The sequence below is a fragment of the Rhipicephalus microplus genome, chromosome 3 (assembly GCF_043290135.1).
Source record: "Rhipicephalus microplus isolate Deutch F79 chromosome 3, USDA_Rmic, whole genome shotgun sequence".
Taxonomy (NCBI): domain Eukaryota; kingdom Metazoa; phylum Arthropoda; class Arachnida; order Ixodida; family Ixodidae; genus Rhipicephalus; species Rhipicephalus microplus.
The window spans coordinates 152,747,231-152,770,744 of NC_134702.1; the positions used below are offsets into that span (position 1 = coordinate 152,747,231).

Consider the following 23,514-nt stretch of genomic DNA (forward strand, 5'->3'; position numbering starts at 1 on the left):
GGCTTTGATGACTTGATGGTAGCGTGTTCATCAATTATGTAACCAGCACTCATTCATGCTCCTAATGATCGATGCCCCGCCGTGGTGGTCTAGTGACTAAGGTACTCGGCTGCTGACCCGCAGGTTGCGGGATCCAATCTCGGCTGCGGCGGCTGCATTTCCGATGGAAGCGGAAATGTTGTAGGCACATGTGCTCAGCTTTGGGTGCACGTTAAAAAACCCCAGGTGGTCGAAAGTTTCGGAGCCCTCCACTACGGCGTCTCTCATAATCATACGATAGTTTTGGGACGTTAAACCCCACATATCGATCAATCCTAAAGATCGAATGCATACAATTTTCGACGGGGCGTCCTAAGCAGAGAGAGCTAGTATTCTGCTAGCCTTCTGTGACCACGAAGAATATGCGTGCCACTCACATAAGCACAGGCATGCGACATTATTACTTTGAGTGTCTTATGTGTCGCAACCATGAGTTGCACTGGCTGTCGTGAATGTTTCACAAGTAAATTGTGTTTGCTTTCGGGGAAACGAAAGAGGACTCTAATACATCAAATTAAATAAGCAAGTTATTGCAAATAAAAACGAAACCATTGCACAATACAAATGAGAACTTGAGCAGTGCACGTGTAGTATTTCTCATGGCTGTTTCGTTAAAGTTTTCTTGAAGGCAACGCTGAGTAAGTAAAGCGGACAGTTTACAAAATGCGTAGAACGTTCTGCACGCCTGCCAGTGAATAGAACCAACAATTACACGCGGAACTGGCACGGGACTAGAAAATGAAAATGCTTATTTTAGTCTTTTCTGTGGTATGTGTGTGAAGGCAGGAGAAAACTGACCAGTAATCTTTATTGGTATTTTATTTAAAGGTTAACAAGAGTTCCAAGAGGCTTTTTGTTTTGCCATGTACTTCTGTTGTGAAACACAATAGGCAATGAGTTATAGAGAAAAGCTCCTGCCGGTGATGGTCTAACTGAAACTATTTTTGGGCACTTTTATCAAACTGCTCACCAGTTGACTATTGTATTCAGTATCTACGTGCTCTTTTTTATCTTTAGTCATGCCGGGCATTCACATAGGGCACTGTTTATGGCACGTGGCGATACATGCGACATATCTCATTAGTCTGCTACAGCCGCGCAATATATCTGATCTTCGTATAGATGGCTTAATACCCACAGTTGAAATGATTGCTTCATTTAACTGCTACCATTGGTAATGTATTGTTGGTACACAATGTGGAGCCGCTTGGTTCGTGTAGTTGAATGTTCACTGCTGCTGTATTATGTGCGCAATAAACACGTTATTGAATGCCAGTTGTCATTAAGGCACCTTTGTATATTACGATGGGTGACAGCTGTGTTCGTTGTAGCCGATGCAGCCATACATACATAACGGCAAACTGGGAATGAAGCAATGGCTCATTGACTTTTCGCGAATGCAAGCAAGACGTGCTCTCCAGCTGGTGGTTCTTTGATGGGCGCAAGTGTGTCCCATGGAACTTTCCGTCGGGCGGGTGTCCTGCCGATGACAGCGCCGTATTCCGTACGGTCCACGAGTGCCGAACGCAGTGCATGGGCCAACTTGGGCGTTCTCCGTGTGGTCCACCCCGGGCTATAGCGTGCGACCAGCGCCACCTCAAGTACCCATTCTTTGCCGATTCGTTCACCACAGATGGCCGCCTCCGGTGCCTGCGCTCATCGCCTAGTGTGCTGCGAGATCGCCGGTGCCTGACCGGCGCTAACCGGTTTCACACCCGTGAAGCCTGCATGGTCACGTGCGAAAACAGGCCGACGAGCTGAGCACTGGCTAAGAATCTGCTTTGTCCTGCTTGCAATATAACGTTTACAACGGGTGCACTGCATGAGAGTGCAACCACATTACACGGTATACAGAAAATATACTTCGAAAATTTTTCACGCAAGCGACCATTTTAGGGTGAACAAGGAGCTTAAACCAACGCTTAAAATACTCGCATTGTCTTTTCTTGTCTCAAAATTTCGTCACGCAAACGACGAGGACAAAGCCTCATCAATTAGTTGCCGTATCGTCTTCTCGTCAGGCCTAACTATCACTGCTAGGCTGGCGTTGCTGGCTTGGCTTAGACAGATTCGATGTGGGGAAAGCAATCGCGTTAATATGAGTGATAAAACATTTTAAAGCAGAAAAAAAAACAACGAGATGTCACCCAATGCAAATAGCGTAAAGAGTGGGTCGTCCAATGCTCCAACCAATTACAAGGGCTTGTTCTTTCTCTGCTATTAACTGTGGCGCATACCCACTTTAGGCATAATTCCTCATCATCGTCAGCCATTGCTGAACTAGTGGCACAAAATTCCTTGGAAGTGTTTAGCGGACACCACATTTCTCAGAATAATGATGAAAATTGGCATAGCGAATGCCGACCTACTACCCAAAAGTGTATTATTAATGCTCTAGTGGGTACCAAGCAAGTCTGCTTGCAGTAGTTACCCAATGAGTGTTTTGAAAAGGCTCTAAAAGGCCGCTCTTCTAGCTTTCGCTGTGACTGAGCTGCGCCTTTCGCGCAGGCCTGGCGTTTTTTATGATGGTGTTCCTCCTTCCATCATCGTTCTCTTCATCGTCCAGGGTTTATGTACGTACGTACATAATCGGTATATGGTGTCAGTAGAGCAGTTAATGTTTTGACGTGTTATTTGGATATGTCAGTACTCTTACAACTGCCATTTTGTGTGGCTATCTTACATGACTTGTTCTATCTATGTTTTTCTTCTTTCTGTTTCATCAATTTTTCTGCCATTTTTTTTCTTTGAACCGATTGGGGCCATTTTTTTTTCTAACGAGGCGGGAACGAAAACACCTACTGTCCCTTATCTGTTCACCTGAGACGGCTCGAAGGGGAAATGCATCCGCTGCGAATATTTTGCCGTGTGCCTGATATCAACGCCCATTGATCACAATATAACTGCCACTAATTTTACTTTCACTGATTTACGTACGTACATAATCGGTATATGGTGTCAGTAGAGCAGTTAATGTTTTGACGTGTTATTTGGATATGTCAGTACTCTTACAACTGCCATTTTGTGTGGCTATCTTACATGACTTGTTCTATCTATGTTTTTCTTCTTTCTGTTTCATCAATTTTTCTGCCATTTTTTTTCTTTGAACCGATTGGGGCCATTTTTTTTTCTAACGAGGCGGGAACGAAAACACCTACTGTCCCTTATCTGTTCACCTGAGACGGCTCGAAGGGGAAATGCATCCGCTGCGAATATTTTGCCGTGTGCCTGATATCAACGCCCATTGATCACAATATAACTGCCACTAATTTTACTTTCACTGATTAACATGGTACTCAGCTCACTTAAAAGACAAATGAACTGTCACTTCCACTCGCTATTCAATTTGCTTTATTATTACATTAGCCTTCACCGAGTAGTTCACTGCTCTATCCAATTCGATTGTTATTCACGTGTATGGACATTCATGCTCTCCTCCATCTTGAAGGGAACTCGGTTCCCTATACATGGACAAGCTAACACTGTTTTATGCCCTTAGCGCTTCTTAGCGTAAACTTTCTAATGCGTATATTTCTCCATTGAAAGAAGTTTCAGTTTGCTTTTGAATTTTTTGAAAAAAATTAAAGTGAGAGTCAAGCAAACACCTTTTTACGGCTAAAGAGAGACAGACTAAGCGTATTTACAGGATTGAGAATAGTAATGATAATAATGATGATGATTTAAAGGCTTTTACGTCCCAAAACTACAATGCGATTATGATAGATGTCGTAGAGGAGGACTCCGGAAATTCTGACCACCTGGTGTTCTTTATCGGGCACTGACATCGCACAGTACACAGGCCTCTACCACTTAGCCTCAATCGAAATGCAACCGCCGACACCGGGACCGAACCCGTGGCGTTCTGATCAGCTGCCAAACATTGTTCTACCGAGGTGGACTTAAATAAAGAAAGGCCTTCGTACAGGTAATAAAGGCGCTATTCACAGGTCGGCATGAACAATAGTACGCTTGAGAAAGAGAGAAAGATAAGAGAAAGACAAAGAAATTAACCTAGTTTGTAGCCTGTACACCGAGAAAGGGGAACGGGTAGGAGGTCCGAATGACAGTGGTAAAGGAATAGAGTTTCCTAAAATTAACTGGAAATGATTCTGGCGCTGCGATCGTTCAGCGATCATAGGAACGATGGGTAGTACACACATTTGCCTAGTCTTCGTACTTGCAGGTGGCTAATCGTATTTGCGGCTTCGTTTATTGCTGGTTACTGTTTTGTTTTGAAAAAAAGAATGAACGCTTTTGGACTTTGGGACACCAGTCAAAATGATAAGCCTAAAGGAATAAGGTGGTGAAGCACAAACGCTGAACATTTGCTTTTTTTTTCGTGAATAAACAGCTCTAAGCCATACGAACACACACGGAGCCAGAAGCAGACTAGAAGTACGAAAATTAGACAAATGTGTTTACTACTCATCATTCCCATGCTAGCAGAAGCGCCGTGTGTTGCAGCTCCCATAAACACTAGCGCCAGAATTCCCTATAGGAAACTCTATGGGTAAATAAGGATAACGCAGGCGTGCGCACGAGGCGAGCAAGGTAGTCGCCCTCCCCAACCCCTTGGTGACCTAAAAAAAGAAGGGCTCAAAGCTAGTCCTATACCTTAACTTCTAGGGTGGAGATCAGCGCGAAGAGCCTTCGCCCCCCCCCCCTCCCTCTTGAATCAAAACCATGTGCATGCCTATGTGTTAACGAGAAAGTTCGTCTAGTCGGCTCAATGTTAGAGCTTACCACTCTTACGACCACAGTTGCAACGTTGGCACTTGAGAGAGTGCCCAGCAAATCATCAGTCAATGATTTATTATAAAATAGCTAGAGAAATCATTGAAAAAATACAATCATAAGTCTGCGAGCTTCGAAATTGCGCACTTGTTGTGCAGTTGTGTGTCACAGACACAGAGGTATAGGTGAACCCTGCTTTGCACCATTGCGGAACAAACGTAATGGAGAGCAATACTTTGTTGCAGACAAGCTTCTAGACGCAAAAAGAAAAGGAGACGGGATATTGCGCTTAGGTAACAACGATTTATTTTGAGATCAAGAATTGATTTTATGATTATGCATATCACAATCGCCAACATTGTTCACGCATAGTAACAGTGCTTGAGAGGGATTCACGAAAAGGCGTATGGATAAGACAGTACGAATTATTTTCATATACAAATATGGTAACTCTCGCTCGAATTATGCTCGTATAGAATGCGGCTATGTTACAGTTAGGAAACAGGGCCTGTTCACCATTGATAAAACATGGCTAACTTTGCTTCCAGGCCCGACGCAAAGTTTAAACTATCTCGTTTTAAGCTCGTGCAATATATTTTTACAGCTTCCAAGTATTGCGCCCGTGCACTGACCAACGCCACGTTCACTTGTAGAAGTAAGATAAAGAAAGGAGCGAATCGTGAAATGCAAATTATTATAGGCTATTTGTATTAGCCAGCGCGTGCGGCTGCTCGGGACGCCACGCGGAGGGCCATTCCGGCTACCAGACAATGCACTTCTGGTCCGGGTTCATGATGGTGCCGACCTTGCAGCTGAAGATGGCCGAGAACCGCTCGAAATTCATCAGCGGGATGATGGTCCTGCGAAGCACAAGAGTGCGACCTTTGAGAACATGAAATCGTATATAGGAAGCTCTTTTCAGGCGAAAAACAGCTGGGGTTTTCAACACAAGAAGTCGTTTAGAACAGTCCTTTTGGTCACCTCCAGCTGTTGGTGTTAATCACCCTACTGTTATTACGCAAGAATGAGTCCCAACAGTTTTAAACCAAGTTCCCTTGTCCAATATGTCCGAAAGTCCAAGATGTCTAATTACATTTTACAACTTTGCTACACTATATGAAAATGAAAGGAGTGCATTTATATAAGACATTTGTATATTCGTTAATTCGTATTCGCCTTCTGTATATTTGTTTCAGCGTGAAAAAAAAACAGACTCCATTGTGACTGGCCTAGGCGAATTCACTTTAGGAATCAATATTTTTAAAAAGCCTTTGGGCAACCTTAATATGTTTCTAACAGCGGGAGCCACTTGTATTTCGAAGACTCTTGGTTCACTTCAGTTGACTTTGATATCAAACAAAATTTAGTAGTACGTATTGTCAAGGTGCGTTCCATATGATAAACCTAACCAATTAACTTGGGCGCACTTGACGAGTTTCCTTGTGTTTATGTCTGCGTGGCCCTTGCAGATAACGTGCAGAGGCCATGTGAAAAAAGGGCGGGGTCTAGATGTGCTTGGCTAGGTGGCACTGTAGTTCAATTCAGTTGAATTTTATTTCATTTCAAGGATGAGAGCAGGCCCCGAAGAAAGAAGGGTTTGTCACTTGAGGTAAACCCGAGCCTTTCTAAAGCATGACAAGCAATGAGGACATGGGTGAACATAGACCACAAAACGTAAACCATGAACATAGACAATGAACATAGACCATCGAACGTTTGGCGCAGCACATGTGGAAACATGCATGTACAATAATACTATGCGCAGAATCTCTTATACGTAAGCAGCTTCTTACTGCATAAGTTCCCAAGTACAATGCAAAATATGACCAGCTGGTCCATGTAACCACATATTCCATCTAGTCACAGGGATCCTGTCTTACTTTTCAATGTAAACATTGAATTGTTTTGCTCATTTATCAAGACAGTTTACTGCTCTTCACTTTAAAACTTCTGTTATGGTTTTATAAGCATCATTCTGATTTCATAATCCGTCTTATTTCATAATAAAACAGCACGATTCATCTTATCATCATACTCGCGATTTCAAAGTGTTTCATTTTTGAAAGCAAAGCAGAGCATGCCGCCACTTGCTGTGCGCTAGCGAATTTCCACATTACGTTTTTTCACACCTGTATCTGTTTAACACGTCATTTGCCCGGACGCATATTTTACCGCCATCTCCTACTTTTAGTCGCACCGATCACGCTTTCAAAGTCAACCTTATTTTCACCCGTCTGGAAAAATACAAAAATTTGCCATTAACGTTATCAGTAAAACAATAAAATGCATTAGCTTCCAGAATTGGCAATATAACTGAACCTTCTTTGTTTAAATCTGAATCGCTCACGTATTTAGAGCCATGTAACTTTCACCAACAATTGTGCTTTATCCGACGTTGTATTGGTTGTTGTATTGCTTGCCTTGATGTTTATGAATTTGTGTACCGTAGAAATGTGTTAACCTACAATTATTCAATCTCTGCGAAAAAATTTTTTTTATGTCCCCCCCCCATAAAACGCACCTATAGTAGGCCCGTGGGGTACTTGAATAAATAAAAAATAGAAATATGCAAATGTTCAGGGGGACACAGCAATTAAATAACCTTTATTTCTAGATCAATTTTGATGAAACTTGACAAGTGCATGTATATATGTGAGCAGATTTCAAATCTGCAATTACTTTTCTTGTGTTAAATGTAGTTTTCAATATACTAAATAATTCATGTGCCTTTTGGAGAGCAGGTTTTTGTCTAAACTAAAAAAAGTTACTAAGTACATGAGCATATCAAAATAATCTGGAATCAAAGTTGATTTCAATACTACAAAATGTGAATGTTCTAAACCAGCTAGAAGAAATGTTAAGCAAAGTTGAACACTTGCAGTGAAATTCTAGCTTGAAATCAACTCGCATACAAGTGTTCAACGTACCATAACGTTTGTTCAAATTGATTTAGAACATACATTTTTGTACCATTGCACACAGTCCTAATTTCAGAATATTGTGATATGTCAAGTCACTTTGTAGCTCTTCTTGTTTCAAAACAATCTCGCTTCCCAAAAGCCACAGGAAACATTTTGTATTTACAAACTAGACCTTATACAAGAAAAATAATTGCATATTTAAAATCAACTCGCACATATACATGAGCTCGACAAGTTTCATCAAAATCAATCAAAAAATAAAAAAAACTCTTTCAAGAGCAGTGTCTCCCCTTAATTAGTAGTTCTTAGGAGGTGGGGGAGAGTTCGTTCTTATTGAAGCCAACCTTAAGCTTCGTGCTGTGTGAATGTGCATATCGGTGTACTCCTTATGGGCCATGACGTCGCTAAGTGCTAAGCCTGAAGCAGATCGTGGAGGCCCACATATGCCAATAACGATGAAAAAACAATCCTAATTGGAGTATCGGTGGGCAGAAACACTGGCGATTAAAAGTTGTCTCTGTTCACTAAACAGCTATTGCGTCGAACAATGTGCACAAGATAACGCTAAATGGACAGGCAACTTGTGTTACGTGCATGTTGCCTATGAATGATCATCACGGCTATTCATGCCGTGACGGTCATGCAGCCATAATATCTTACACCAACGTGATTTGTGAGTGCGCAAACGTCTGGCAGTGAGATAACTAAAAGTGATGCGTAAAAGACACTTCACCTTTGTGAGTACTGATATGAACAATGTAGTCGTGGAGTTGGGCATATAAGCGTTTGCATGTTGACTGCCAGCGATAAAGTTTTATAAAAAACAAGCATAAGTGTACTGTTGTAGTCCCACGAGAAAAGTCGTTGAATTTTACCGTGGGAGCGAAATAAATGCTCAGTGTACTCGACTCGCGTGACTACTCACCGGAAGCGGTTGGGTATCTGGTCCCGGGGGCGCAGGTAGAAGTACATGGAGCGCTTCCGGGAGACCTCACATCGCGACTGCAGTAAAAATATGAAGAGTGAAAAAAGTTGTTCGTAATTGAAGATGTCTCATACTATCTAGACTGGCATAAAAGCAAGAAATTCAGCTATCGGACAATGATTCATTAGTCGACTGACCTTTACACACTATTGGGGAGGGGGAGAGCGGAGGGGCTCACTTCGGTAAAAACTACGAATGCAAGCGGAAAGACAAACAGTGGTGTCATTGTCACCATTTTTACAATAATACGTTTAGGGTCAAGTTTGAACACAAATTTTGTGGTTGTTTATTATTTAGAGTTATTTAAAGTTAAAAGGAATCACTCATTATTACTAGTGATAATTACCTAGGAGAATACGAAGTGTGCAAACAAGGAAGAATATACGTTTCACTGCTATTAAAAGCCGGATAAATACACGCGAACAGGCTTTTAAACCGTAATTATGCCCCACGTCTTCGTCCGAATAATACAAAATCCATCAATCATGATGTGTAATCGTGCATAGATTGATTGATTAATATGTGGAGTTTAACGTCCCAAAACCACTATATGATTATGAGAGGCGCCGTAGTGGAGGGCTCCGGAAATTTAGACCACCTGGGGTTCTTTAACCTGCACCCAAATCTGAGCACACGGGCCTACAACATTTCCGCCTCAATCGGAAATGCAGCCGCCGCAGCTGGGATTCGAACCCGCGCCCTGCGGGTCAGCAGCCGAGTACCTTAGCCACTAGACCACCGCGGCGGAGCGTAATCGTGCATAGAATGAAAGAAAGTTGAAGCGATTGAGTTCACAGAACAATCTGCGCGCGTTTCTTTTTTTCGAATAGTTTAGTAAAAAAATGAACTTGCAAGAACAGCAGGACTTATCTTGCACCCACATACAAGAGCCCGGAGGTAGTGTGCTCTCGGGTAGCTCAAGAATAGTTGCGGGCTGTAAAGTTTGACAATGCTTACCAGGGCGTACGCGATGAAGAAGACCTGTTCCATGGTCCAGGGCTCCATTCCAGGTATGGAGTACATGCCGTAGCGCTCCTCGTACTTGGTCATGTACACCCGGAAGGCCTGTATCGGGAAGGGGAATTTAATAGGCGGTTAGATGAATGAATTATTTTTAAGTCCGCAAATCTCCTACGGGCCAGGTGGAAGAATAGGAGATGAAACCCTGCCCCATGGCAACCACATAAATTGAAAAATTTCGACATACACGAAGGTCAGCACCTGCCCAACCATGGCTCCTCCTGGTACACATACCTTGAAGGCGAGTCGCAGGCCCGCGTTGTCGGCAATGCTCGTCTTCAGGGTGTTGTTGACGCTCAGCTGAGGTGGAGAAAAGACCAGGATCAAATCATGTACAAACAACACACAAGCGTTCTTGTGCACACACGCAGCGCATTTGGCACATCCCAGACACACACACATTGAAGCGAAACACACCACGGCACAGTCAAGTTTCGGATCACATGAAAAGTTCAATCAGTCATCACTCCTGGGCCAAACAAACAGCGTGGCGCAAACATTCGAGGACCATCCGATCAGCATCCGCTATTGCGCATACCTTCATTCCGGTGATGGGGTTGTTGAACTGGTCGTACTGCTCGGAGAGACAGCGGGCGCCAATGATGAACTTGTGGTGGGTCTCGCGAGACCACCAATCCACCAGCTTGCCGTGCTCGTCGTAAAGGGCGCCTGTGGGCCGAAAGTTTGGTACAATGTACTTTGATATCACCAACGCCATGAAAACTGATCAGAGCTGGTATTTTTTCACTTTCGCATTCGTTTTCACTGTATAGTCGCCATCTTTGTTAGACGCTAACGGGAATATCTTTCCTGAATAGTACTAAATCAGGCTAAGCAATTTAGTATTTTTATTTAGTGGCTCTTCATTTAAGGATCAATTCGTGGCCTCACCTTGCTCTCCGAAGCCGTATGTCAGCTGCTGCCCCATAATGGTTCCGAGGGCACCAAAATTGATGGGTCTGTGCAGGGCAAGGTTGATAATGGGTAATTACATTGCGAGCATATGTACTGTAGCATTAAACAAATGTCAATACTGTGTACATAGTTATTGTGCACATAGTTAGGTTGGCTCGGCGGCTGTGCCACGAGACAGTCGCCTAAACTGCTACTTTTCAACATGCAGGTCTTTGCCGTCGCATTGATCTGCGCAGCTCTGCCCGCTACCACGGCCATCTCGCACGCACCTTCTGCTTGTGTGCAACCATTCTTTGGCCGCATCTCGAGTGCTCTTCCAGCTGATAAGCTAACCACCCCTTCACTTTTGCCAGCGCCACCTGACACGGATTTTGCAACCGTTGCCACCTGGGAGAAGCCTACGTCAGCAACATCAATCGCCACGTCGACTATAAGAGAACAACACCTTGGCGCGCCCACCTGTGGGCTCGGCAGCTGGGCCACGAGACAGTCGCCTAAACTGCTACTTTTCAACATGCAGGTTAGTCAGCCTTTGAGTCCTTACTCCAAGAGATCGAACGACTTGTTTTTGGTACTGCTGCCGAGCCCCCAGTGTCTATTATCGATTATTGAGCAGTGTATCGATGTCTCGCGTACCATTCTCTTACTGTCGGGTGACATTGAAACTAACCCCGGCCCGGAATCTAACGCTACACTAGCTGAATTGAAAAAACTCTCAGCAGGGCAATCGCAGCTAATAGCCGAACTGAAGGGTCTAAAAAGTGAACTTGCCGAAACTAACAGTACTATAGCAGAACTTAGCAGAAGAATGAATACCGTTGAGAGCCACTGTCAACACATTGAACCACTGCAACAACAGGTCGCAACCATCACATCTGCTGCCACCGAGACAACCCGTCTAATCTCAGACATAATTTCGCGGATCGATGACGCAGAAAATCGAGCCCGCCGCAACAACCTAATCTTCTTCGGTAGTCCCGACCCAGGTGCCTCAGAATCTGCCCCACTGACAGAAGAAAAGCTTATTCGATTTTGCTCAGATCACTTAGGCTTACCCGTAGTTCCCGAGGATACTGAGCGTGCGCATCGACTTGGCCGCCACTCTACTAACCATAACCACCCCATAATTGCGAATTTTGCTCGCTACAAAAGCAAAGAAAAAATCCTGTCTAACGGGCGCAAGTTAAAAGGCAGTAACTACACAATTGGTCAGGACTACTCCCGCGCCGTACAAAATGCCAGGAAACACCTTCTTGCATTTGCAAAGCAAAAAGCTGTCGCCTTTTTTCTACATTATAAAACCTTGTTGATAGGATCCGCGAAGTACGTGTACGACGACGCTGAGAAATGCGTTAAAGAAATGAGATGGCAATTCCTACATCACCGCCAGCCATCTCAGCGCCGGAAAGCAATGCGCTCAAGCACTACTATTTCGGCAATTTTTACTAATATACGGAGTTTTTTTCCTAAACGCGTTATCGTATCTAACATTGTTCTCTCATCTGGATGTAATTTGTTAATATTTACTGAAACATGGCTTACTGCTGATGTATCTGACACTGAGGTCATGGATGACCTACCCGGTTTTCAGCTTTTTCGCAAAGATCGCCAGAACTCTAGAGGCGGCGGTGTGCTCATTGCCGTCAGTAATACCTTGCCTTGCACCATTGTTCCTACGCCCAGTGACCTTGAAATATTATGGCTACTCTTTCACTCCCCTCCTCACACCATCTTGTGTATGCTACCGCCCACCACGAACAGATACACGCTTTACTGAGAAGCTTAGCTGCGTCCTGGACCGGCTCGCGGCAAAATATACTAACGCTCAGGTATTGTTATTCGGGGATTTTAACTTCCCTGTCATAAACTGGGCTGGAAATCCGCCTTCGTCACCGAGCAAAAATGACAACAAGTTCCTCAATCTTTGCTTAAACTTCGCCCCGCCACGGTGGTCTAGTGGCTAAGGTACTCGGCTGCTGACCCGCAGGTCGCGGGATCAAATCCCGGCTGTGGCGGCTGCATTTCCGATGGAGGCGGAAATGTTGTAGGCCCGTGTACTCAGATTTCGGTGCACGTTAAAGAACCCAAGGTAGTCGAAATTTCCGGAGCCCTCCACTACGGCGTCTCTCATAATCATATAGTGGTTTTGGGACATTAAACCCCACAAATGAATCAATTGCTTAAACTTCAATTTAAGTCAGCTTTTGTTGCAACCACCACGCGTCAGGCAGGATTCGGCCAGCGTTTTAGATCTGATACTAACCTATAGCCCAAATAGCCTCTCTTCGATGTCTTACCTCCGTGAAATTAGCGACCATAAAATAATCCACGCAGTCTTTAGCTTTACCTTGCCAAGACAAGAATCGTGCAATAAAACAATACGCTTATATAATAAAGGTAACTACGATGCCATAAACAACGAACTTATCTCTTATTACCCGACTGCCCCGCCGCGGTGGTCTAGTGGCTAAGGTACTCGGCTGCTGACCCGCAGGGCGCGGGTTCGAATCCCGGCTGCGGCGGCTGCATTTCCGATGGAGGCGGAAATGTTGTAGGCCCGTGTGCTCAGATTTGGGTGCACGTTAAAGAACCCCAGGTGGTCTAAATTTCCGGAGCCCTCCACTACGGCGTCTCTCATAATCATATAGTGGTTTTGGGACGTTAAACCCCACATATCAATCATCTTATTACCCGACTTTTTGCATCAATTTTTATTGCCACACAGTACAAGAAAACTGGTTGATCTTCCAACAAAAGTTTACTGTACACGGTAATTACCATATCCCAGTTATATCAGTACAAGCCAACCACAACAAACCTTGGTTTACCAGGAAATTGAAATTTCTAGAAAATAAGAAAAAACGCCTTTTCCGCTTGGCAAGGAAAAAATTGTGCTGTGGCTTGGGAAAATTATTACGGAGCTGAGAAAGTTTACTTATCAGCTATGCGTCGTGACAAGCACTCCTTCTTTTATGATACCTTACCTTTTGTACTGGAAAGCAATCCAAAAAAAATTCTGGCAAATTCTGAATCCCAAGCCACCTTCTGCTGTTATCATTACCGACCATAAGGACAATATGATTCCTGAACAAGAATGTGCCGAGGTATTTAATCTTGCTTTTTCATCTGTATTCATCACTGAACCTGATGTTCCTCTACTTGTACCCCCACCCCCCTGTCCAGGATGTTATGTCAGCAATCGATTTCAGCGAGGAAGGAATAATAGCCATAATTGAAAAGCTTAAATTTTCATCGGCATCTGGGGCAGATGATATCGATCCGAAAGTGTTAAAAAACACCAAGAACATCTGCGCAGCCTATCTCAGATTAATCTCTACGCAGTCTCTTCCGGTAGCATCCCTCTCGCCTGGAAAGAAGCGCAGATCGTTCCAATTTATATATCGGGCATCAAAACATCTCCTCTTAACTACCGACCAATTTCCCTGACCAGTGTACCCTGCAAAATAATGGAGCACGTCATCTACACACATATCATGCAGTTTCTTGACACCAACAACTTTTTTCACACATCTCAACATGGATTCCGCAAGGGCCTCTCATGTGAAACGCAACTTGCCATGTTCATCCATGACTTACATACCAACCTCAATACTAACAAACAGGTCGATGCCATTTTTCTTGGTTATGCAAAAGCATTTGATAAGTTACCCCACCAACGGCCATTACGTAAACTCTCACAGTTGAACTTGCATCCCTTTTCATTGGATTAATGAATTTCTTACTAGCCGATCGCAGTCAGTACATGTCAATAATTCCATTTCCGGGCCCCCCCAGTAACATATGGCGTCCCGCAAAGTAGCGTCTTGGGTCCACTGCTATTACTTATTTATATTAATGACCTCCCTCTGCATGTTGCCTCTCAAATTCGAGTGTTCGCTGACGATTGTGTCATCTACCATCCAATCACTAAGAATGCCGATCGCTCTCTTTTACAAGACGATCTTAACAATGTTCTAGATTGGTGCAGCGAATGGGTGATGACCCTGTACCCCAACATATGCAAGGTAATAAGTTTTACTCGCCGCCTACAGCCATTATGCACACCCTACACTATTGCTAACACTTCATTAGAAAGATAAGGTACATTTAAGTACCTTGGTATCACCCTTTCACATAACTTAAATTGGTCACCTCATATAACACGCGTTACGGCCTCAGCCAACCAAACCCTTGGATTTCTAAAACGCCATCTCCGCCATGCACCACGTCATGTAAAACTTCTAGCATATAAGTCCCTCGTACTCCCGAAGCTAGAATACGCTTCTCCAATTTGGTCACCTCATCAAACATACCTTATCAATGCCCTAGAAACCATTCAGAACCGCGCAGTAAGGTTCATTCAATCATCTTATTCCTATTGTACTAGCGTATCACAACAAAAAATTCAGTCTGGCTTGAACACGCTATCGTTCCGGTGCCGCATCGATTCAATAATCCTTTTTCACAAGTTTTTTTACAGCTCACTTCATCATGCCCCATAGATTCTGGCCCCGCCAACGCGCACATCTCTGCGCACAGGGCACCATTTACAAGTTGCTCGTCCCCGAAGCCACACCTCGACTTTTTCTGAATCTTTTTTTTTTGTCGATCATCAGCTGACTGGAACGGCATGCCCCGCAATATCGTCGAAACTATCTGCTTATCCTCATTTTCCGAAAAAATGAAACTTGGTATGTCTCAATAAGTGTATTGTAGTCACTATACTGTACGTGCATTGTAGTCACTATCTTGTAAATGTATCTAACCACTGTTTTGTATGTAGCCACTATTATGTTAACCCCACCCCTTATGTAATACCTCCCTGCGAGGTCTTTAGGGAAAATAAAGTGAAGTGAAGTTTCCACGTCTACAGATGGCTATAGCAATAAATTCATTGGCATAGACAACACCATTACAACTGTAATTGGTGCTGCTCGTCCACTCTGTCCGAAGCCGTGCAGATGAAGTGAACTTAAGACCGAATGAACGATAGTGATCGCAGCGTGGTCGCATTTGTGAATAGACATACTTCGTTTTTGTTTCTCGCACTTACAATGAAATTTTCGGCCGATTCATCTTAATGTGAGAAGCAGCGCATGAAACAAGGCACAAAAAGATGCTGTTTCACATGTCAAAATGAACTGTCCTCAACTAGCCCAACCTTTAACTTTGCGGAACTTCGTGCCAACTTTTGCTAGCGCAGTGAGGAAGAAAAGAAACAGGACGAAATATAAGGAAGTACAGCATCTGACTATAAGGAACACCAGGAGATAGCATGATTCTTCATACATAAAAATATTTTCGACTAATGAGAATGCTTCAAGGCAAGGCATGCTATAACCTACGCGACTTAATCAAACAAACAAAAATAGCTTCAAACATTGCGCACTTGTAAATGCCTCAAGAAGTTTCCTTATTTACCGAACAAAATTTTGACTTAACCTCGCGGAAAGGTAATTTTTCGAATTCATTTAACACACTGAGCGGTATGACAAAAAAACGTTGCGCAGAGCAGAAACTTTCATCACGCCCTGCCATGACCTGTGGTCTATACCGCGGTGAACCCCGTCGTCGCACCAGTGGCCTGTGGTGCGGGCTCCTCGGATATTTTTCCACTTGTTTGTTAACGTGGTGGATGACGCAAACTAAGATAAGTTGTTTTTAAAGCTCGCGATACTAAGTTTGGTCGAATTCAAAAAAAAGAGAGATGTGCTCAGATTTGGGTGCACGTTAAAGAACCCCAGGTGGTCTAAATTTCCGGAGCCCTTCATTAAGGCGTCTCTCATAATCATATCGTGGTTTTGGGACGTTAAACCCCACATATCAATCAATCGAAAAAAAAAGACTCACATCGTCGCTGCTTATCTCAAGAATCACGCTGAGTAATGAAAAACATGGCTGACATTAGGACACGGCAAGCTAGATGCTTCCGCCACCCGTCGAGCACGCACAGCTGCGCTCGGGAATATCGCGGTGCCGATTCAGTTGGTCGAAATTTTGCCACTTATAGCTATTCCTGGTGTGTAAGCCCGCGTTCCCACAAATAAATAAAAAGTAAATAAATAAATAAGTCCACGTGATGATGAAAGAACATCCTTTTTACCATATCAATAGGCAGTGACGTACATTTATATGGCTTGCGAGGTGCCCAATGAAAAGGCACCTTCATTATTTCATCGTAGTTGTAATTTCCAATTTCCCGATATATTGAATTCAAGCTTCATCTTCGAGTTCGGCACGCGCAGGTCTGACTGTACTTGTAATCAATATACCGAATAGGTTATTCCTTTAGTGTGGAATTCCAGACAACGCAGAAGTTCAAGATAGTGTATATTTAAGACTTTATTCGGGGCACAGGCTGTGTCGCTGGTATTGACGTTTCAACCAGATGGCTTATCTGATGAGAGAGCAGCGAGGCTTTTCGAAATAACAACCACAGGAAAGTCTGCAAAGGAAGGTAGCTGCTCTGACGAAGACAAGGTCCAGTCGAAACGTTGTCCCGTGTGATATTTATTGTTCAAACGATTTGCCACTGATCCCATGGGGACATTATTCATAGGCTTGATCCTCGTGACCGGTTGCTGCAATGACGGGCTGCATCCGAACTTGCTACAAAATTTTTGAAAGCTTCATGCAATAAAATGGTAAAACCTGGCCCACTGCAGAGCTGTGGTAGAGGGTTGCTATACACATGTACCGTTTTAGAGTGCGAAAGTAATCTTCAAAAAATAACACCGTAAAATCCGAAAATATTAAGCGTATAACCAACTTACGGTGTCATGTCCAGTAGAAAAAACGGGTACTGAATGTAGTCGATTGGGAGAACTAGAAGAAAAGAATAAAACGGACCATATTTAGGCGTAGCGCTTTGTACTCGACAATGATTTCACGCGACGCCGAAGGAGTTTGAGAACTTGAAGCTTAAAGGGTCAGATGGTGACACATACGCATATAGTTTCCCAGTAGGCTGTAATGTATCATGCTGGATGGGTAAGGCGGGATCCACCTGCGAAGAAATCGTGGCGTAATTTTGCGTTTTGCGTGAAACAGTATTTTTCATTACATCGAATGTAATACGTGCTTTAATAACTGTTGCTTAATGCCAGCAAGATCGAAGCTGTAATAATGCTCTGCTCACTGCCCAGCGTTTACTTTTGTTTGGCAATGTTCCTAATCAGCTAGACTTATCAAAACATCTGATGTTTGGAGCAACCTGCATCTATGCATTATTATCCATTCTTGGTTTGTCTAGGTCCTCAAGTGACTTTCTCTACGAAAGTGATCAGCTGAACACAAAAGGCTCGCTTGCATTTTACCTTGCAGTACTTGCTGCCGTAAACTGACGCGCCAGTTTAACTATTAGTATATTTATTGAAAAAAGAAAATGATCAAATGCCCTCTCAGAAATTCACTCTCACTTTTTTCGAAGCATTGTATTCAGCCTTCAAATCATGGTTACTATTTACACGACGTTTTTAAATACGATTGCCTGGCATCGGGAGCGTGCGTGCTCAAAATTTACAACAAGGCCCATTCGCGCGCGCATACTCTATCCGAGCACTGACGAACACCCGCAGAGCACCATGCCCACACGACAATCATAAACCCTTTTCCAGTATTCTACGGCAAAATCGGGTATGAATGAGCTTTGTCGCACTGTAAAGAAGAATGTTTGACAAGAACTCGAAGGAACAGCGTGACACAGGCGCACTTTACAGTCACCCAAAGTCCTCGGCTTTCTTGAAGCGGCGCAATCGGGCGTACATGATGCGGTTGTAAATCTTGAGCTTGCGCAGGAGGCCGACGAAGAACTCCTCCTTGCGCAAGTCCGGAACCTGCGTTTATTGTTCAGTGAGGTCAAAGAAAAGTAAGGGATACCACCGTCAGAAAACATGCTTTGCGTCCATGTCCATTCTGAGCCAGACACGCTGCCCACTACTCCACACCTGAAACACGCGTCCATGTTCATGTTGTGATGCCAGCATACGTGCTGTGCTTTACCGTTAAGACAGGGTTTCAAGAAAATATTGGGGCATGTGCGAGGATGATATTATTGCGGGCTTCTTCCAGATGAGCTGAAGAGGTCCTGCCGCACTTTTTAAGCATGGTCAGAAAACGCTGCCGATCTGTAGGAGGCACTCCCGTGAACACGCGAGCGAATGTTATAGTGCAGCACATGGCCTACAATTCACAATACATTATCAAGGATCACTAAATATTACTTACCCTTCCCTAAAAATGACGTAAGACGTTCGAAACTCACTCATAGAAGGTCATCTGTCAGCCATTGGCTGATTTGAACATGGCGCACTCAGCCGTTACAGAGATCACTGCGGGAGGCCGTGACTCGTCTACGCGTGCGCGTGCGATCACACTTAAAAAAACCGCTCATTTGAAGAAAAAATGACTCGAGGTTACAAGGCGCGCGTGGCGTAATTTTTTTTCCCTTGGAATCTCTTCATATCACCTTCCAGTGTCTCCATCGGGACGGGTAAAGAGAGAATGCGATTGCAGCGTGGGAAAAAAGTTTGTAACTCCGCTCATGCTGGGCGGATTCTTGAAATGTTTGTGCTGTTGAATTTCTGAAGCAATACGCTCTTCTAGTAATTTCATTCTATGGTTACCTAAAAAGCTTTTCACGTCCGCTTTAAGGAGCGAGATTGTGGGCAATGACTCTTCAGTGTTACTGCCCTTCTAAATAAAACAGGTTTTTCCTTATCCTGATCCCCCGATCTTATACCATCCCAAGAGCTCAGCGTAAATCTTCTCAACCAAAACCAAACACGCTTACTACTATAGTTCGTAGTTGGCCTTATGACGGTTTAAATATTATTTGCAAGTATTGCGAATGCAGTGACAAAGTAAAAGTGTTTACTGAACTCTACTTATCAATTTTGTCTGCCTGTGGGCGTCGCAGCTAAGGGATAATATTATTATGCAGCTGGTCAGGAACACGAGTCTCGTTAATCTCCACATGTTTACGCTCTCATATTCGGAGCACAGCATTCATGCACTTACGTCCTTGTAGTACTCGTCCAGGTCCCGGTCGCTCTTTATCCAGGGCGGGAAGCCGATGTTCATCTGCAGGTGATGCAGCTGGACAAAAAAAATCGAACAAGAAAAAAACATAAGCAAAAAACACATAACAAAAAAGAAACTGGAGAAACATAAAAGAAAAACTGAAAAAAATGTCACTTGTTCTACGTGCCTATACTTTCCAGAGCTCTTAATTCCTCGTCGGATAGAATAAAAGAAGGCTTCCTCCTGCATGAGTGCCATCTGCGCAGCCTCGACGATGATTCGGGTGCGTTTATCTCTGTGTTCATTGCAGTGCTCGTCTTCGCGTACCTGATGTTATAACAATCATGATGAAAAGTGTTCTCAGCGGGCGCACCTTCTGCCTCGCCCTCTCCTTGGTGTCCGAGTCCATCCAGGTGTTGAGGTCACTGAGGACAGCAAACGCGTCCCGCAGCTCTTCGGCCATGTCGTACAGCTGCGAACGAGCACAATGGTCAGGGTCGTGGAACTGATCTTGGTAAACCTTGTAGACAAGCTTCAATTCAGCGCAATAAGCGATACATGCCTTTTATGAATGAGGATGAATACACGAGCTCCGCAGTGCGATATTACAGTGGGATAATGAACGTGTGTAAGCCATATGTTGTCTTAGATTGTCCGAAATTCGTGCACGTACTTTCCTGTACCGCTCGGCCGGCCGCGAGATGTGCCGGTCGAAGTAGAGCGGGCCCACGGCGAAGTGCAGTAGTCGTGACGTGAGGCGCACGCACGCTCGCGGAATCTCGCCCACGTCCTGGAGCAGGTACCTGTACCGGTCGAAGCGGAACCTTGCCCGCCGGAACCGCTCGGTCGCGTACTGGCCCATCACTTGCACGATGCGCCAGCTCAAGTAGTTGGCCACCGCCGAGCTGCGGTCACACATAAGGATAATCGAGGCGTGACAACACCAGTGGCAGTGATTGGCCGAAGATGTTTACTTAAAGAAAGGTTTCACGCGCTATTGCGATAGCACTTAATTATACAATGTCGGTGGCTTTTCTACGTTGTGTTCGTCTTGTCCCATACACATCTCGTGCGCGCGCGAGTATGTGTGTTTGTGTGTCGAGTTCCGCTTCATAGTACATTCAGGTCACAGTATACATTCAGAGTGTTCTTGTTCCAAAATGTTAGCGCTAGGTGCCTCTCTCCGTTGCGACCAGGAGGCAAATATTTTCTGCATGCTTTATCAATAGGAAAATGGTGAAGTTCATGTCACTGTCATAGTTTGAGCATGTTTGCATCTTTTAGATGCGGAAGCATCTTATACTCGCGCCTTGTAGTGCGCCGTCCGCGCCGTCCGCGCCGTCCGCACCACCTTAGTTGAGCTAATTCATTACGTCTGATACAATAATCACTCGTTCTCTGCTACTGCAATATTCACGCGTTCATCAAGTATAAGGTTATTTGTTGCAATTCAAAAGCATACATGTGTCCGAGTTAAAACGGTCAAAGTTTCACATTAAATGCACCAGGAAGGTAAAGTATTGGTACGGAAACCAGTAACACAAACATGAGCTTGTACGGTAAAGTTAGCTATTTAAAACCTACGCGAGCGTCGGTGCACACTGAACCATGCCTGTGTATTCAGGCATGTGTCTAACTCTGTTACCAGCCACTAAACTGTTTTAGCGGGACGGCTCAGTGCTCTCCCATAGTTGAGTACGAAGTACTCAAAATCGTTCAACATATTAGATGCGGAAGCATCTTATACTCGCGCCTTGTAGTGCGCCGTCCGCGCCGTCCGCACCGCTTCTCGAACATTCGACAGCTGACGCGCGCGCATGCGCCGTCGCGCCGTCACCCACCATCTGTGCCGCGCGCGCTTCTCCTTCGAGAACATTCGACAGCTGACAGCGCATGCGCCGTCACGCCGTCGCCATCTGTGCCGCGCGCTCTTCTCCTTCGAGAACATTCGACAGCTGACAGCGCATGCACCGTCGCGCTGTATATATACTCAAGGTCGGCACTCGCTCGCTCAGTTGCCGCTCGTCCGTTGGTTCGTCGCAATAAATAAAACACCGCCCTTTCGCATGCGTGCCGTACGTGTTCACTCATTTAACACCCCATTTCACAACCACGTTAACCAATTTAGCCATCGACCCAAGTAAGTCGCAATTTAACACCCGTTAACCAATTACATGCTTCCGCATCCTCCTCAGTGTTCCCCCGAGGGAAGCTGCGGGCAATTTTTTTATGAACACGGCCGTCGATATATGTTTACGGTTGCAACAGGAGAAATCGTTGCGTACTGCCGGGTGAAAAAAAAACAAGCTCCGCACTGGCCTTCATGGCAATCCAGTGGCGCTGACCGGCACACCCACGTTTAGTTGCGGGTGGGTGACTGGTGGTTTAGTTCAGTTGGTAAAGCATCGGACGCGTTGTCCGGATCTTGCAGGTTTGCTCCATGTCAGCGGCCAGTTAACATTTTGTCTATTTCTTTTTTTATTACTTCCATTGCAATTTCTACTAATAATATGTCTTATAGTTATCTTGAAATCATTAGCTGTTTGATCTTTAATATTGCGTCTAACAAAAACATCTTCCGCATATCCACGAAGTGAATGATGATTAAGGAGCTTGCTCCAGATGTTATGCCCGGTAAACTGTGAATCCTCGGTTTATATGTTATATCATCATTATATAAAGACGTAGCACGAGAGCTGCTGTGGTGTGATTCTATATACACGTTATATACACAATGTTTATTATTTCCACAATAATGTCCTAATACAGATGTTTAAATACTGATGCAATATATACATTTTGTCCAAGAGCTTATTTACGGATCACATAAGCTCTGAGGAACGTTTTGTTTTTATTAGGATGGCTATGTGATCTCTAAAGTACTTATCCACAGATCCTGAATGATAGGAATTAGTGAAAAGTTCGAGAAGGGTATGGACGGCGAGCCCATGCTGCAGCCGCATTGGGAGATCTCCGCGCCGCCACCTTGGCTTCTGCGTTCCTCACAGAGGTAGTAGTACTGACGAACACTGAGTGATGTCCGGCGAAAGAAAAAGGAAGCGCGCCGAGAGCGAGTGCTGTATATAGGCGTGGCTGCCTAGCCGTCTCTTATGAAACTAGAGCACGCGCCGAGAGTGGAGTGAGCGTCGCCTGAGCGGTGGCGCGACATCTAGTGAGCGCTCTTGAAACGAAGAGCACAGCTGCGCCTCAAGGGGGAGCAATGAGCACTAGCATACACACCGTCGCAATGACGAGAGACAACTCCCAGCAAAAGGGGCAGTCAAAGTGGCTTACATTGACTAGAAAATGCCTGACATTTAAAAACCTCAGCCGATGCTTGAGGTTCGCCTTCAAAAATTGAATGCGATAGCGTAATAGGACCCCATGCGCACTGCTTTCTCAATGGCTAGCCTTTCTTCGGTTCTGTGTGAATATGTTATCCTGCCGAAAAGAATCTGACGCTTCTGCAAGTAACATTGGTCGTTTCGAATTGAAAATGCCTACTATACCTACAGGGGCCAAATGTCTATTACGGCGTTTTTTTAATGCGAAGGCATTTCTTAATCGGTTTATGAAGGCAACCGGCGTTGTTCGCGCACCAGCAGGTGTTACCTCTCCGCTCTCACAACCTTGGTCATAGCAACTGCTTCAGGCGCGCGCGCTTATCCTCTCTAGCAAACGGAGCATGTGATGCGAGTACGTGTAGAAGAAGGTAGGTGCTGTGCCTCACCACTTTTCTCGCCATTTTCTCTCTCTCTTATGTACGCCTTACTCTCGAACGTTTGCTGGCGGGGCGTCTCTCAGGAACATCTGAAAATGCGTGCTCGAGACGCCACTGTGAAACCCCAACACCGAGCCAAGAACGCTGGCGTGCCACTC

General features: G+C 44.6%; 1 protein-coding gene across 1 annotated transcript; it reads right to left on the reverse strand.

The window, feature by feature from the left end:
- Positions 1-5,533: 5,533 nt before the first annotated feature.
- Positions 5,534-20,554, reverse strand: LOC142803007 (neprilysin-1-like). Its single transcript, XM_075888104.1, has 10 exons — positions 20,309-20,554; positions 20,009-20,107; positions 19,633-19,710; positions 18,337-18,449; positions 10,591-10,658; positions 10,238-10,368; positions 9,934-9,999; positions 9,637-9,744; positions 8,620-8,696; positions 5,534-5,633 (listed from the first exon to the last, which is right to left on the reverse strand). Exons 1-10 carry the CDS (start codon positions 20,552-20,554, stop codon positions 5,534-5,536), a joined length of 1,086 nt encoding a protein of 361 aa, XP_075744219.1.
- Positions 20,555-23,514: the final 2,960 nt, after the last annotated feature.